Raw genomic sequence first — 17,385 nt, forward strand, 5'->3', positions numbered from 1 at the left:
CAGTGAAAATTTACAAATTTATCAGTTCTTTTTTTTGTTTTTCAGGAATAGCAATCATTAATACTTCCTGATTCATACGAGTTCTTCCAGTCATCCAAAAGTCACAGCAACATAAAGGTAGGCAAATTCTACAGAAAACAGTTAACTGTAATATACACATGACTGCCTAAATGTCTATTTGGCAAAACTAATACAATATTGTAAAGTTTAAAAATAAAATAAAATTTAAAAAAATTAAAAAATTAAAAAACAAAAACAACAACAACAAAAAATTGCAACTAGGAAATATTAGTCCTCTTAGTATCTGAAAGTAAAAGTTCCCTTTCTTCTTTTTCAAAATACATACTTCATCTCATGCAAAGTGTTAAGCTGTTAAAATTTCTGAATGAACAAGCTGAGAGAGAGAAAGAGTCGTACTATGAGAATGATAAGAAACACTGCATCCTACCGGTATTCTAATTTTAAACTATGGTGTTTTAGTTTCAGGCTAGACTTCCTGGTTCTTTTTAATATAATTAATGGCAAGCTCTGGTACATGCTTTAAATGGGCTTACAATCTAGTCAACTGAGGAGAATTCCTTTATTTGGTATTTAATGAGTACCTACTGTGTGCTAGGGCTTTCCAAGTGGCTAGTGGTAAAGAATCTGCCTGCAATGCAGGAGATGCAGGTTCAGTCCCTCAGTCTGGAAGATACCCTGAAGAAGAAAATGGCAACTCACTCCAGTATTCTTGCCTGGGAAATTTCATGGACAGAGGAGCCTGGCGGGCTACAGTCCAAGGGGTCACAAAGAGTCGGACACCAGTGAGCAACTAAACAACAACAATAACTGCATCCTAGACTCTGTTCTAGTACCTAGGGAAATAATAGTGAGCAGAAATAGCCAAAAAGTCTCTGCCTCACAGAGAAGCTCTCATACCCAGCTATATCTCATGGTTTGCCCTCTTCACCTAACTCACACTAAAATTGTTTTCTACCTTTCTAGCCAGCCTGCTTCCTAGTAGGGCCCTGAATATTAATTCCTTTAGTGATTAAGAATTAGTAATAGAATTTCCCTTTTGAGAAAAGACCCCATTTTCCCTTGATGATACAAACATAAAATTGGATAAGTTGTCAACTAAATACTAAGGACTATTTGTTTTAGGGAACTTTTATTTCTCCATTATCCCCTCTCTCCTAAGAAATATGGTTTATCCGTATTCCACACAGATTGTGAACTCTGCTATTGTTCTGGTGGGATGGACTGACAGCTATAACCTTGGAATCATTTCATAAAAATTCGTGACATGGAGCTTCTGATTGTTCTTGTGGCCGCTCTCCTAATTGCAATGGAGTGGGAATAAATGAAGATAATGAAGGAATACCATACCATCTTCACTGTCCCTTCTAGTCCAACATCTAAAATTAGAGATAAAATAATGGAATATGTGGGAAATGTAGTGCAGGTACTGCAAGTTGGTTAGCATGTCAGGTAAAACACACACACACATGCACACAACCATCTTTTATGGTCAAAGTGAGACTATGACCCTGTTGTCACTAATTATAAGGAACTGAGGAGTTTTCTTATTTGCAATAGTTTATTCCTAAAATTTTCATACATACAGAAAAGGTGAAAGAATTTTACAGTGAACATCCATATTCTCAGCATCTATATTCTATAATTAACATATTATTTAACTTGCTTTATCATACATCCCTCTATCCACCCATCAATCTAGAGCTTAGGGTTTAAAGTATTTTGCCCAGGTTTACTCAAGGAATTAGATGCACAAATAGGTCTTCTGATTGTTAGATCCTTACCCTGTACTTTGCCTTGAATTTAATCTCTTTAATTTGTCAAATTGAATTTAGTTTTCAAATACTGATAGCTCTGTAAAGACTAATCTTTTCTACTAAGCTTTTGCCTAATTAAAGGGGATTAACTTGAGTAGAGGACTTCAATGATTTATTTATTTAAACATTCTTGTAATTGCTCAGTATGTGTTCAGAAACTCAGATAAAATGTGAATTTCATTCATCTTAATAATAAGATATGCTTATAATAATAATTCTATTAAATGTCATTTCTAATCCCCCAATTCTCTTGATTTAAACCAGGGAGATTCTATTGCTGCCCACATCTTTTTGTGGACTGTACATGTTAAATTAATTATAAGATTTAAAACATGATTATCTCTATTCATATTTGAATTGATCTTTGTCCTTTTCACCCTTTCAATTTTCTTTTGTAGAGTCAGTTCTTATTCACCTCAGTGACATCATTGAGTGTGAGAGGGGTAACAGAAATGATTAAACATGGAAGAATTTCTAAAAAATTATCAGCTTCACATCCTAAAATATACTTATTTTTAACACATGAAATTTAAAATTTATGTATAAAAATAGTCAAGAAAATTAGATGGACTTAGAGCCTCTCTTCTTCTCTTAAATAATTAGCGTGACTTTAAATAAAGTAAAACAAATGAGCAAATGGACTGAGTCAAGACTTTTCCCAGGAGAATTTAGACCTTTAATTGTGGGGTACTTTTTTTGTTATTGTTCCCTGTTGTAATGAAACCATAATATTTCTATAGCAGAGCTAAGTGTTCGGTTGCATCAGAAAAATAATAAAAAGTCATCTCACTCAAAAGGTCTCAGAACTTTCCAAAGTGCTCCTTGAGAGCAAGAACTGCATTTTGTTCTCTACTGTATACTCAGCACTTAGCACATGCTGGATATAGTGGGCACTTGCGTACTTGTGAGTGCTAAGTCGCTTCAGTTGTGTCCCACTCTGTGTGACCTTATGGACTGTAACCCGCCAGGCTGCCCTGTCCTTGGGATTCTCCAGGCAAGAATACAGGAGTGGGTAGCCATTTCCTCCTCCAGGGGATCTTCCCAACAGAGAGACAGAACCCTTTTCTCTTACCTCTCCTGCATTGGCAGGCAGTTTCTTTACCGCTAGCACCACAGAGTACTGACTATATCCGGAAGCCACAGATATAGTGGGTACTTAGTAAATAGTCTTTGAATATATTTCAATAAAATTCATGTTTTTGCATGTGGAGCAAATTCAGCCACAGTGACTACAGCTCTAGATTAGGAGTCTGGAAACTATGGTGCATGGGTTACATCTAGCCCAGCACTTGTTTCTATAAATAAAGTTTGATTGTAATTACCTATGGCTGCTTTCATACTACAATAGCAGAGTTGAATTGTTGTAAAACAGACTATATAGCCTGTGAAGCCTAAGATACTTATTGTCTGTCCCTTCACAGAAAGTGTTTTCCAAATCTGTTAAAGGGAGTACGTTTAGGCAAAACTAAAGGGAGACATTCAGTTCAGTTCAGATCAGTCACTCAGTTGTGTCCGACTCTTTGTGACCCCATGAACTGCAGCACACCAGGCCTCCCGGTCCATCACCAGCTCCTGGAGTTCACCCAAACTCATGTCCATCGAGTCGGTGATGCCATCCAGCCATCTCATTCTCTGTCATCCCCTTCTCCTCCTGCCCCCAATCCCTCCCAGCATCAGAGTCTTTTCCAATGAGTCAACTCTTTGCATGAGTGGCCAAAGTATTGGAGTTTCAGCTTTAGCATCAGTCCTTCCAAAGAACACCCAGGACTGATCTTCAGAATGGACTGGTTGGATCTCCTTGCAGTCCAAGGGACTCTCAAGAGTCTTCTCCAACACCACAGTTCAAAAGCATCAATTCTTTGGTGCTCAGCTTTCTTCACAGTCCAACTTTCACATCCATACATGACCACTGGAAAAACCATAGCCTTGTGCCGGAGCCAGCCGGCAAAGTCGATCAGGTCCCGAGAACGTGCACGGCGGGGCTAAAAAAGAAACTAAAGCAAGAGACTACAAAGATGGGGTCGAGAGGTTCAGACACGTCACCACGAAGGGACGCAGTCTGACACCAACTTTATTCAACATCTCATATTTATACAGAAAAGCGTGAGAGAGACAAAACAGTTGACATTTTTCTTGGTTAGCCTATACATCTTACAAACAGTCACAAGAAATCTTGAGAGCATGGGAATGGCTCCCTGTTATTATTTCTTACACCAGATAACATTTCTCTGTGCGTGAGAAGTTTGCACAGAACTCCAGGTGCCTGCAGTAAATAAGCGCCTAATCTCTGGGGTGGCGGGACAGAGAGCTATGTTTGCAAGCAAACCCTCAAGGACTGAGGCAGCTCCCAGAGCTGTGTCCTTCGGACAAAGGACCCCGTTCTCACGGGCAGCTCCCCGCATCTCCCCCTTTCTTTTTATATAGGCACACGCTTATGTTCCTTTAACTGCAGACCATTTTCATAGATGGAAGCCTTTATGATCCATAGATCATCAATCAGTTTTTTAATTAAACAAGGTGCAAGAAATAAAACAGTTTTATTAGTGTATATGGGAATGGACTGACCCTCCCAGCCCACAGGTTGGAGAAGGGGAGGGTCAGGAAAATAAGCCCAGTAAGCATTTGAATATTCTTCAGAGTGTGCAGTGTTAATCTGATTTAAGATAATTAATAAGGTTATCAGGAAGCTTAAAGGCGATATCGGATCGCCCTGCACCACAACACGATTCTGTGCCTCTCGCATCAATGCCTGAAGTTGTTGCCGAGATGGTAATTCATCATGCTCTTGAATTGTCAATCTCCTCATCTGATTTGCTAGAGACTGTCTCCGCCGTGCGTACCAACCTTTCCGGCAGCCAGCGCGGCGCTTCGGCATCCTGTGGGAAAACACAAACATGCCCTCGTCCCCAGATTAGTACTGGATCTGGTCCATACCATTTTCCCACAAGTGGGTCTTTCCAAAAGACTTTAGGTCTTATTGTTTGTGCATCAAAGTTCCAAAATCGCTGTGCTGCTGAACGGCCACTTATATCCAATTGTAAAAAATTTAGAACAAATAAAGCGTGGTTTAGAGAGTTGGAGGGGGTATTGGGATACAATTCCCCCTTCTTTAGTTTTTGCAATTGATGTTTGAGAGTTTGATGTGCCCGTTCAATAATTTCTTGACCTTGAGGATTATAAGGGATACCTGTTTTATGTGAGATAGACAATTGTGTACAAAATAATTGAAAATTTTTTCCAGTGTATCCTGGACCATTGTCTGTTTTTATGGTTTTAGGGGTTCCCATAACAGCAAAACATTTAATGCAATGAGCTATACAATGTTTGCTAGCTTCTCCGGATTGTAGAGAGGCATGTAAAAAGCCGGAGAAGGTGTCAATAGTAACATGAACAAATTTTTGTTTACCAAATTCAGGAATATGGGTAATATCCATTTGCCATATATCGTTTGGCAACAATCCTCGAGGATTAACTCCATAGTGGGGGACGCTAAAAAATTGAGGACATGTTTGACATTGCTTAACAATCTGTCTGGCAGCTTCTCGAGTAATGCCAAATTGAAGTCTTAAGCTATTGCTGTTTTGATGGTGTAAGCTGTGGGAAGTTTTTGCCATTTGTTCCAGTGAAGGAAATATCATACGTGTAGCTTCATCAGCCAAAGCATTGCCTCGTGCTAAAGGTCCAGGAAGTCCAGAGTGAGCACGAATATGACCAAAATAGCATTTATTAACTCTGGAGCAAATTAAATGTTGTATATCACGAAAAAGAGTTTGGATAGTAGAATTCAGGGTACCAATAAATGGAACAGTCTCAATAGTGTTTAAGGCTCTTATGATATATTGACTGTCAGAATATAAATTAAATGGAGCAGAAATTTGTAATAAAGCCTGAAAAACGGCAAATAGTTCTACTTCTTGAGCAGACTTATAATTAGTATGCCAGGTGGTAGTATTGTCCTGTATAATCAAACTAGCTATTCCATTAGAAGAGCCATCAGTAAATACAGTTAGGGCGTCGGCAAGGGGCTGAGAAACAACGATTTTTGGGAAGAGAAATTGGTGATAATGAGCAAATTGCAAAATTTTATCTGAGGGATAATGATTATCAAGCCGTCCACTAAAACCAGCTAAGGCAATAACCCTTGTAATGCCGTGGCCAAAGTTATGCCTTGAACGTATGAAGGGCCGATATCAGCACAAATCCGTATATAGTCAGATAAGCCTCCCTTTTTTCTGTAAGGTCTCAGGGCAGCTTGACAAGCTGAATTGGCATTCTCATAAGCAAGCTGTTTAGTCAACACCATCCCCGCCTGCTCATCCCCTATCATTTTACCAATTGTCTCAAGCAGGCGGGCAACAAAATCCTGATATGGCTCATCTGGCCCCTGGCGAATTTTAGATAAATCTTCAGTCTTTTTATCAGAATTTGGAAGCTTTTTCCATGCTTGTAGAGCCGCAGCACTAATCTGAGGGTAGGCTCCAGGTAAATAATTAAGTTGACTATTAGTGTCTCGATATTCTCCCTCTCCCACCATCATTTCATAAGTGGTGTTCAGTCCCTGTCGCCGGTTGATATCGGCTGTGATCCCACATTGCTCAGCAAACTCAGATTTCCATAGTAAATAATCTCCTCCAGATAAACAAGCTCGAGCAACCTGTTTCCAATCATTAGGTGGCAGATTTTGATTTCCTAAAGCCTCTATAATAGCCTGAGTAAACGGCGCAGTCGGGCCATATTGTGCACAAGCCATTTTTAACTCTTTCAGTTGCTTAAAGGGCAGCGGCTCATAATACCTCTGCTGTTGATCATTTTCAAACACTGGATAGATTCCTGAAAACCCGGGAATATGTTCTCCTTCTTCATTAGCTCGCTTAATTGCTTGTTGAAGAGGAGATAATAATATCTCACTTTTAATTTTTATGTTTTCACCGGGCAAAGAAGCAGGGATAGATATAAGCTCTCGCGGTTCTACGAAAGGCGGAGGTGGATCGAGTCCAGCAAGAACCGAGGGAGGATATGCTGGAGGCGCAGGCTGGCTGGAGTGGGAGTCTCCCTGTGCATCCTTTTTTACTGCTATAACAATCTTCTGAATTAAATTCTCCAGCTGTTCTTTAGAAAGCCCTGAATGCTTTAATTCCCCTTTTCCTGAGGGGGATTCCATGTTAACCATCATCTCCCAAGGCATATCCTCTCTATGGTTCTGAGCCGCTTGTTCATTTAACTCTTTCTGTTCATCAGAGCTTAACACATCATCATTCCCTCCAGCCTTATAAGCTGTTCCCTCAGGCACAGCATAAAGCGGCTCAGGTGATGGGGCAGAAGGCTCTGTAACTTCGGGTCCTGTGGAATCCCTGAGAGCCGTTTGAATTTTATGTCCCTCATGTTCAGGATCCAGGCAGTCTCTTATGAGAGTCCACAAAGAAAAAGCATCCACAGGAACACGATTGGGACCATGTAAGGAATAATATGTCTGCAATTGTTTTCCTACTTTTTTCCAAGTTTCCAGACTAACTGTTCCTTCCTCTGGAAACCAGGGACAAACCTCTTCAATAAAAAGTAAAAACTTTTCTAGCTGTAACTTATTTACATGAATTCCCCTACCTTTTAACATAGTTTTCAACATATGTACAAATAACTGGCGGCTATTGCCTTGTCCCATGATTTATTACTCTCGACAATCACCCTCCCTGCCCTTTACTTTTAATTACTTAGGAATTCCTCTTTACTTACCTCAATCTTGGCGGGCAGCGGCCGTCGTCGCACTCCCATTCTCGGGTCCCTGTTCGGGCGCCACCTGCCGGAGCCAGCCAGCAAAGTCGATCAGGTCCCGAGAACGTGCACGGCGGGGCTAAGAAAGAAACTAAAGCAAGAGACTACAAAGATGGGGTCGAGAGGTTCAGACACGTCACCACGAAGGGATGCAGTCTGACACCAACTTTATTCAACATCTCATATTTATACAGAAAAGCGTGAGAGAGACAAAACAGTTGACATTTTTCTTGGTTAGCCTATACATCTTACAAACAGTCACAAGAAATCTTGAGAGCATGGGAATGGCTCCCTGTTATTATTTCTTACACCAGATAACATTTCTCTGTGCGTGAGAAGTTTGCACAGAACTCCAGGTGCCTGCAGTAAATAAGCGCCTAATCTCTGGGGTGGCGGGACAGAGAGCTATGTTTGCAAGCAAACCCTCAAGGACTGAGGCAGCTCCCAGAGCTGTGTCCTTCGGACAAAGGACCCCGTTTTCACGGGCAGCTCCCCGCAGCCTTGACTAGACAGACCTTTGTTGGCAAAGGAATGTCTCTGCTTTTTAATATGCTATCTAGGTTGGTCATATCTTTCCTTCCAAGGAGTAAGCATCTTTTAATTTCATGGCTGCAATCACCATCTGCAGTGATTTTGGAGCCCCCAAAAATAAAGTCTGACACTGTTTCCCCATCTAATTCCCATGAAGTGATGGGACCAGATGCCATGATCTTCGTTTTCTGAATGTTGAGCTTTAAGCCAACTTTTCACTCTCCTCTTTCACTTTCATCAAGAGGCTTTTTAGTTCCTCTTCACTTTCTGCCATAAGGGTGGTGTCATCTGCATATCTGTGGTTATTGATATTTCTCCCAGCAATCTTGATTCCAGCTTGTGCTTCTTCCAGCCCAGCGTTTCTCATGATGTACTCTGCATATAAGTTCAATAAGCAGGGTGACAATATACAGCCTTGATGTACTCCTTTTCCTATTTGGAACCCGTCTGTTGTTCATGTCCAGTTCTAACTGTTGCTTTCTGACCTACATACAGGTTTCTCAAGAGGCAGGTCAGGTGGTCTGGTATTCCCATCTCTTTCAGAATTTTCCACAGTTTATTGTGAACCACACAGTCAGAGAGAAATGCAAATCAAAACTGCAGTGAGTTGCAACTACACATCTTCTAGGATGCCCATAATTTTTTTAATGGAAATAAGTTTTGGCCAGAATGTTGAGAAATTGAAACCTTAGTACTTTACTAGTAGGAATGTGAAATGGCACAAGTGCTATGGAAAATTGTTTGGTGGTGGAGCCTCTAACAGTTTCACATAGAATTACCATGTATTCCAGTAATTTCACTCCTAGATACATACTCAAAGGAATTGAAAGGAGGGACTCAAACAGATAATTATATTCCAGTGTTCACTGCTGCATTATTTACAATAACCAAAAGTTTTAAACAATCCAAATGTCCATCAACAGATGGATGAGTAAACAAAAGATGGTATATATATACAATAGAGCATTATTTGATCATAAAAAGAAACGAAGTTCTGATACATGCTACAACATGGATGAACCTTAGAAACATGCTAAGTGAAAGTCAAACACAAAAGAACAAATGTGTGCTACCACTTACATGAAATATCTAGGTCAGGGGCATTCATAGAAACAAGGTAGATTAAAGGTTATAGTGACTGGGGAAAGGAGGAATGGGGAGTTATTGCTTAATGGTTATGAATTTTCTTTTTGGGCTTATTAAAAAGTTTTGAAAATAGTGATAGTTGGATAACATGTGAACATATCAATAATTAATGACATTACATTGTACAATTAGAATGGCAAATTTTATTATATATATATTTTTTTAAAAGCTTAGTATAATATACCAATAAACATTGAATTTTACATTTTAAATAGGTTTGAATTATATGATACTGAATTATATTTAAATAAGGCTATTACAAAATACTAAAGCATAAGAGGAATAATGAGTGAGCTCCTAGAAACTCAGATAAGTCTCAGATTACTCAAATCACATGATTTAGTAAATCAACTCAATATTTACTGTAAGAAACTAGAGAAGAGAGATACATTAATTATATTAATATAAATTATCTGTTAATACACTGCAGTATATTAATACACTCAGGATAGGATGCCAGCAGGCTGAACCACACCAGGGTTATGCAGTCTTCACATGTCCTGTTTCTCTCATTCACATTAGCCTTCCCCACTGATAGTGTGGTTAGGAGAACCAGAGATGAAGTTTGAGCAAAGGGGCTTTGTGGATGAAATAAGCCTGAAGCCAATTATACATATATACTTTATAGGAGAGTTGTACAGGCAACCTGAAGCATTCTATAACCCAATGAGCAATTGGGATTTTAATTTTTCATTTTCTGGCCAGAGGATACATGGGTCCAGAATACATGACACTTGTGGGTGGCTGATTTAGGTCCTCATGAATACTGCATGCCTCGTATATTTAGTGTACCATGAATATTTAGTGAACCCCTCAGGGGCCTGATGTATAGTTCTTGTATCATGGATATTAGGTGCCCCCTGTACCTCAAGAATATTTAGTGCCTACCTGGTTTTTTTGTCCCTTCTGATTTATGTTCTGCACACATATGTCGAAAATGTCTCATGGGTTACTAATCTGTCTCTGCTTAACAAATGTATGAATTGTATCTCTCCCACTTATTTTCTTGTTTCCTATGGCAAACTTGAATATTCTCAGTCAGTATAGCAAATGTATATTACAATTAATTTGCAACATTGCCATTTTACAAATGAGGAAATTGCAAAGAGTGCTAAGCAATTGTAGGTCTTGCCAAAGTCACAGGTAGGGTCAGGATTCAAATTCTGGCAGCTTGACTCCAGTTGAGTTCAGTCGCTCAGTCGTGTCTGACTCTTTGAAACCCCATGAACCATATCACACAAGGCCTCCCTGTCCATTACCAACTCCCAGAGACCACCCAAACCCATGTCCATTGAGTCAGTGATGCCATCCAACCATCTCATCCTCAGTCGTCCCCTTTTCCTCCTGCCCTCAATCTTTCCCAGCATCTGGGTCTTTTTAGATGAGTCAACTCTTAGCATCAGGTGGCCAAAGTATTGGAGTTTTCAGCTTCAACATCAATCCTTCCAATGAACACCCAGGACTGATCTTTAGGATGGACTGGTTGGATCTCCTTGCAGTCCAAGGGATTCTCAAGAGTCTTCTCCAACACCACAGTTCAAAAGCATCAATTCTTTGGTGCTCAGCTTTCTTTATAGTCCAACTCTCACATCCATACATGACTACTGGGAATACCATAGCCTTGACTAGATGGACCTTTGTTGACAAAGTAATGTCTCTGCTTTTTAATATGCTGTCTAGGTTGGTCATAAATTTCCTTCCAAGGAGTAAGCGTCTTTTAATTTCATGGCTGCAATCACTATCTGCAGTGATTTTGGAGCCCCCCAAAATAAAGTCTGACACTGTTTCCACTGTTTACCCATCTATTTCCCATGAAGTGATAGGACTAGATGCCGTGATCTTAGTTGTCTGAATGTTGAGCTTTAAGCCAACTTTTTCACTCTCCTCTTTCACTTTCATCAAGAGGCTTTTTAGTTCTTCTCTTTCTGCCATAAGGGTGGTATCATCTGCATATCTGGGGTTGTTGATATTTCTCCCGGCAATCTTGATTCCAGCTTGTGCTTCTTCCAGCCCAACGTTTCTCATGATGTACCCTACATATAAGTTTAATAAGCTGGGTGACAATATACAGCCTTGACGTACTCCTTTCCCGATTTAGAACCAGTCTGTTGTTCCATGTCCAGTTCTAACTTGCTTCCTGACCTGCATACAGGTTTCTCAAGAGGCAAGTCAAGTGGTCTGGAATTCCCATCTCTTCCAGAATTTTCCACAGTTTATTGTGATCCACACAGTCAAAGGCTTTGGCATAGTCAATAAAGCAGAAATAGATGTTTTTCTGGAACTCTCTTGCTTTTTCGGTGATCCAGCACATGTTGGCAATTTGATCTCTGGTTCCTCTGCCTTTTCTAAAACCAGCTTGAACATCTGGAAGCTTATGTTTTACGTATTGCTGAAGCCTGGCTTGGAGAATTTTGAGCATTTCTTTACTAGTGTGTGAGATGAGTGCAACTGTACAGTAGTGTGAGCATTTATTAGCATTGCCTTTCTTTGGGATTGGAATGAAAACTGACCTTTTCCCGTCCTGTGGCCACTGATGAGTTTTCCAAATTTGCTGACATATTGAGTGCAGCACTTTCACAGCATCATCTTTGAGGATTTGAAATAGCTCAACTGGAGTTCCATCACCTCCATAGTGATGCTTGACTCCAGAGCTCATGCTATACTTTATTGCCTCTGAGAATCAGTGTGAGGAAAAGTACTATAAGAGTATAAGGTGGATATCTAAGAGTAGTTCTAAGTTCTATGGAAGCTCATTGGGGCTTTATAGAAAGACTTTATGAAAATATTTTCTGACATGACCTGGGAAGACTAAAAGGATAATTGCATGAGTTCTCAGTCGTGTTCAACTCTTTGTGACCCCATGGACTGTAGCTCACCAGACTTCTCTGTCCATGGAATTTCCAGGCAGGAATACTGGAGTGGGTTTCCATTTCCTCCTCCATGGGATCTTCCTGACCCAGGGATGGAACTCGCATCTACTGAATCTCCTGCACTGGCAGACAGATTCTTTACCACTGAGCCAACTGGGTAATTACAGCCAGAAATAAGAGCAGAAGTGTTAGGTTATTTATCATTTAAAACACTTTAGCATGGAAAATATGATACTGTGCTTCTGCATTACTTGAAGTTACAACCCAGGTTTGAGTAGTATTCTACTTGTCACCCAAGTTTATGTGACCAATACACAATGAGGCCAAACAAACTGAAATGTCAAGAGTTTGGAGCAGAAAAAGGTTTATTGCAAGGGCTGTGCAAGGAGAATGGGCACCTGTGCTCAAAAGACCTCCAGCTCCCTGATGGTTTTTGGGGAAGAGTTTTTTTAAGCCTGAAGTTACCATCTTCCACTTGGCTGAGGGCCCTTAGTTCCTGTAGAAGGACTCAGAGATATGTACCAGATTGTTATGCATTAATCTATTCCTTGACAAGGAACAAGGACCCTGATCCATTGCTGCACTATTGTTTATTGGCTCTCTTTCCTTTATTCGGCATTTCCTCACTCCTGTTAGTAACTGAATCTGCCCTTTGGAACTCAGTGAAGGTCTAGAATGCTGAAAGCATTTTTCCAACAAACAAAAATGGAGGCTATGGAAAGGCTCTTGTACCCTAGAGGGCTCCACAGGATCCTGCTTGGTTTCATACTTAGGAGTTCACATTCCAGAGAGCCAACCATTATTTTAATTAGGAGGCATCTATCCATAAAGTGGCTACTACAGGGGTTTTCTTTATTTATAGCTACATTATCTATAGCAATATCATGTACTTTAATCACATTGTGAACATTGGAAACTGGTTTTTATTGGTGGAATTTGTGGACTGTTAATTAGCATAATGAACTTTAGAAATGAGTTTTCACTGTTGACATTAAAGGTGTTCAGAATATGTGGTTGGCTAAAATATTTTGGATACACACCTCAGTCTTATATGAGTAGGGCAAAAAAAAAAAAGTCCAGAGAAGGCTGTTTCCTTTACCATTAGGAGTTATTGTTGTTAATCACTAAGTCATGTCCAACTCTTTGCGACCCCATGAACTGTAGCCCACCAGGCTCCTCTGTTCCTGGGATTTCCCAGGCAAGAACTGGAATGGGTTGCCATTTCCTTCTCTAGGGGATCTTCTTGACCTAGATGAAACCGATGTCTCCTGCATTGCAGGCAGATTCTTTACCACTGAGCCACCCGGAAGCCCACCATTAGCAATCCCAACACTCAGAACTAAATCAGGTCCAGTGTCCAGCCTTTGGTTTTGAGAATTTCTAGTTACCTAATACAGATTATCAGTTCAGTTCGATTTAGTCGCTCAGTCGTGTTCGACTCTTTGCGACCCCATGAATCGCAGCACGCCAGGCCTCCCTGTCCATCACCAACTCCCGGAGTTCACTCAAACTCATGACCATAGAGTCAGTGATGCCATCCAGCCATATCATCCTCTGTCATCCCCTTCTCCTCCTGCCCCCAATCCCTCCCAGCATCAGAGTCTTTTCTAATGATTCAACTCTTTGCATGAGGTGGCCAAAGTCCTGATGTTTCAGCTTTAGCATCATTCCTTCCAAAGAAATCCCAGGGCTGATCTCCTTCAGAATGGACTGGTTGGATCTCCTTGCAGTCCAAGGCACTCTCAAGAGTCTTCTCCAACACCACAGTTCAAAAGCATCAATTCTTCAGTGCTCAGCTTTCTTCACAGTTCAACTCTCACAACCATACATGACCACGGGAAAAACCATATCCTTGACTAGACGGACCTTTGGTGGCAAAGGAATGTCTCTGCTTTTCAATATACTATCTAGGTTGGTCATAACTTTTCTTCCAAGGAGTAAGCATCTTTTAATTTCATGGCTGCAATCACCATCTGCAGTGATTTTGGAGCCCCCAACAATAAAGTCTGACACTGTTTCCTCATCTATTTCCCATGAAGTGATGGGACCAGATGCCATGATCTTCGTTTTCTGAATGTTGAGCTGAATGTAAGCCAACTTTTTCACTCTCCACTTTCACTTTCATCAAGAGGCTTTTTAGTTCCTCTTCACTTTCTGCCATAAGGGTGGTGTCATCTGCATATCTGAGGTTATTGATATTTCTCCCGGCAATCTTGATTCCAGCTGTGCTTTTTCCAGCCCAACGTTTCTCATGATGTACTCTGCATATAAGTTAAATAAGCAGGGTGACAATATACAGCTATTCAGCCTTAATGTACTCCTTTTCTTATTTGGAACCAGTCTGTTGTTCCATGTTCAGTTCTAACTGTTGCTTCCTGACCTGCATACAGGTTTCTCAAAAGGCAGGTCAGGTGGTCTGGTATTCCCATCTCTTTCAGAATTTTCCACAGTTTGTTGTGATCCATAGTCAAAGGCTTCAGCATAGTCAATGAAGCAGAAGCAGATGTTTTACTGGAATTCTCTTGCTTTTCTATGATCCAGTGGATGCTGCCAATTTGATCTCTGACTCCTTTGCCTTTTCTAAATCCAGCTTGAACATCTGGACGTTCTTGGTATACATATTTTTAAAGCCTGGCATGGAGAATTTTGAGCATTACTTTGCTAGCCTGTGAGATGAGTTCCATTTTGCAGTAGTTTGAACATTCTTTGGCATTGCCTTTTTTGGGGATTGAAATGAAGACTGACCTTTTCTCATCTTGTGGACACTGATGAGTTTTCCAAATTTGCTGGGATATTGAGTGCAGCACTTTCACAGCATCGTCTTTTAGGATTTGAAATAGCTCAGCTGGAATTCCATCACCTCCACTAGCTTTGTTCGTAGTAATGCTTCCTAAGGCCCACTTGACTTCGCACTCCTGTATGTCTGGCTCTAGGTGAGTGATCACACCATCATGGTTATCTGGGTCATTAAGATCTTTTTTGTATAGTTTTTCTGTGTTTTCTTGCCACTTCTTCTTAATCTCTTCTGCTTCTGTTAGTTCCATGCCAGTTCTGTTCTTTATTGTGCCCAACTTTGCATGAAATGTTCCCATGGTATCTCTAATTTTCTTGAAGAACTCTCTAGTCTTTCCCATTCTATTGTTTTCCTCTATTTCTTTGCACTGATCACTGAGGAATGCTTTTTTTACCTCTCCTTGCTATTCTTTGGAACTCTGCATTCAGATGGATATATCATTCATTTTATCCTTTACTTTTTGCTTCTCTTCTTTTCTCAGCTATTTGTAAAGCCTCCTCAGACAACCATTTTGCCTTTTTGCATTTCTTCTCCTTGGGGATGATTTTGATGACTGCCTCCTGTACGATATTATGAACCTCTGTCCATAGTTCCTTAGGTAGTCTGTCTATCAGATCTAATCCCTTGAATCTATTTGTCACTTCCACTGTATAATCGCAATGGATTTGATTTAGGTCATACCTGAATGGTCTAGTGGCTTTCCCTACTTTCTTCAATTTAAGTGTGAATTTTACAATAAGGAGTTCATGATCTGAGCCACAGTCAGCTCTTAGTCTTTTTTTTTGCTGACTGCATAGAGGTTCTCCATCTTTGGCTGCAAAGAATATAATCAATCTGATTTCAGTATTGACCATCTGATGATGTCCATGTGTAGTGTCATTTCTTGTGTTATTGGAAGAGGGTGTTTGCTATGACCAGTGAACCCTCTTGGCTAAACTCTGTTAGCCTTTGCCCTGGTTCATTTTGTACTCCAAGGCCAAACGTGCCTGTTACTCCAGGTATCTCTTGACTTCTTACTTTTGCATTCCAGTCCCCTATAATTAAAAGGACATTTTTTTCTGGTGCTAGTTCTAGAAGGTCTTGTATGTCTTCATAGAACCATTCAACTTCAGCTTCTTCGGAATTACTGGTTGGGGCATAGACTTCAGTTACTGTTATAGTGATTGATTTGCCTTGGAAATGAACAGAGATCATTCTATCATTTTTGAGATTGCACCCAAGTACTGCATTTCAGACTCTTTTGTTGACTATGATGGCTATTCCATTTCTTCTAAGGAATTCTTGCCCACAGTAGTAGATAAAATGGTCATCTGAGCTAAATTCGCCCATTCCAATTCATTTTAGTTCACTGATTGCTAAAATGTCGATGTTCACTTTTGCCATCTCCTGTTTGACCACTTCCAATTTACCTTGTTTAATGGACCTAACATTCCAGGTTCCTATGCAATATTGTTCTTTATAGCATCAGACTTTACTTCAATCACCAGACACATCCACAACTGGGGGTTGTTTTCACTTTAGCTCAGCCTCTTCGTTCTTTCTGCGGTTATTTCTCCACTCTTCTCCAGTAGCATATTGGGCACCTACCAACCTGGGGAGTTCATCTTTCAGTATCCTGTCTTTTTGCCTTTTCATACTGTTCGTGGGGTCCTCAAGGAAAGAATACTGAAGTGGTTTGCCATTCCATTTCCAGTGGACCGTGTCTCCAGGGGCTTGGATATGATTGGGTAAAGATTATGATACAATAGTTTAAGATGTGTGGACCCAGCAGTCCACCAATGGATCTTCAGGACTCTCTCCATTGTTCTTTCAGGAAGTTCCTGGAATTTAAAATAAGTTTATTTGCAACTTTTATCTTTCTGGGAAAGAATTTCCTAGAATAGTAAAATTGTGCTGATAAAGGTAGTGGAAAAGTAAACTCATGTTAACATGGGCAGAAAGCTATTTTGTAGATGGCCTCATAGAAAAAGGACAATAAAATGAAAATAAGAAAGGAATTAAAAGATGTTTGTACATTAAATTAATAGTGAATTTTGAACAATTTAATTCCATTTATTATCATATCTTTGGTGTAATCTGACTTAAACCAATTTGGGCCTTCATATGTGTTAGGTTTGAATATCTATAAGTTGAAGACTATAGGTCTTCAAATGCACAACTTTGCTACTGCATGGCATTTTACAATGAATAGAGATCTTAAACTGAATTACCCTGTACATACATTTATTAGTGAGTGAAAGTCACTCAGTTGTGTCTGACTCTTTGTGACCCCATGGACTGTAGCCTGCCAGGCTCCTCTGTCCATGGGACTCTCCAGACAAGAATACTGGAGTGGGTTGCCATTTCCTTCTCCAGGGGATCTTTCTAACCCAGGGATTGAACCTGGGTCTTCTGCATTGCAGGCAGATTCTTTACCACCTGAGCCACCAGGGAAGCTCCA

At 40.3% G+C, this 17,385-nt stretch overlaps 1 protein-coding gene across 1 annotated transcript; it reads right to left on the reverse strand.

The window, feature by feature from the left end:
* Positions 1-4,182: 4,182 nt before the first annotated feature.
* LOC113887611 (endogenous retrovirus group K member 21 Env polyprotein-like) lies at positions 4,183-7,682 on the reverse strand. Its single transcript, XM_027534794.1, has 2 exons — positions 7,566-7,682; positions 4,183-4,711 (listed from the first exon to the last, which is right to left on the reverse strand). Exon 2 carries the CDS (start codon positions 4,708-4,710, stop codon positions 4,252-4,254), a length of 459 nt encoding a protein of 152 aa, XP_027390595.1. The 5' UTR covers position 4,711; positions 7,566-7,682; the 3' UTR covers positions 4,183-4,251.
* Between the last annotated feature and the right edge of the window lie 9,703 nt (positions 7,683-17,385).

The sequence above is a fragment of the Bos indicus x Bos taurus genome, chromosome X (assembly GCF_003369695.1).
Source record: "Bos indicus x Bos taurus breed Angus x Brahman F1 hybrid chromosome X, Bos_hybrid_MaternalHap_v2.0, whole genome shotgun sequence".
Lineage (NCBI taxonomy): Eukaryota > Metazoa > Chordata > Mammalia > Artiodactyla > Bovidae > Bos > Bos indicus x Bos taurus.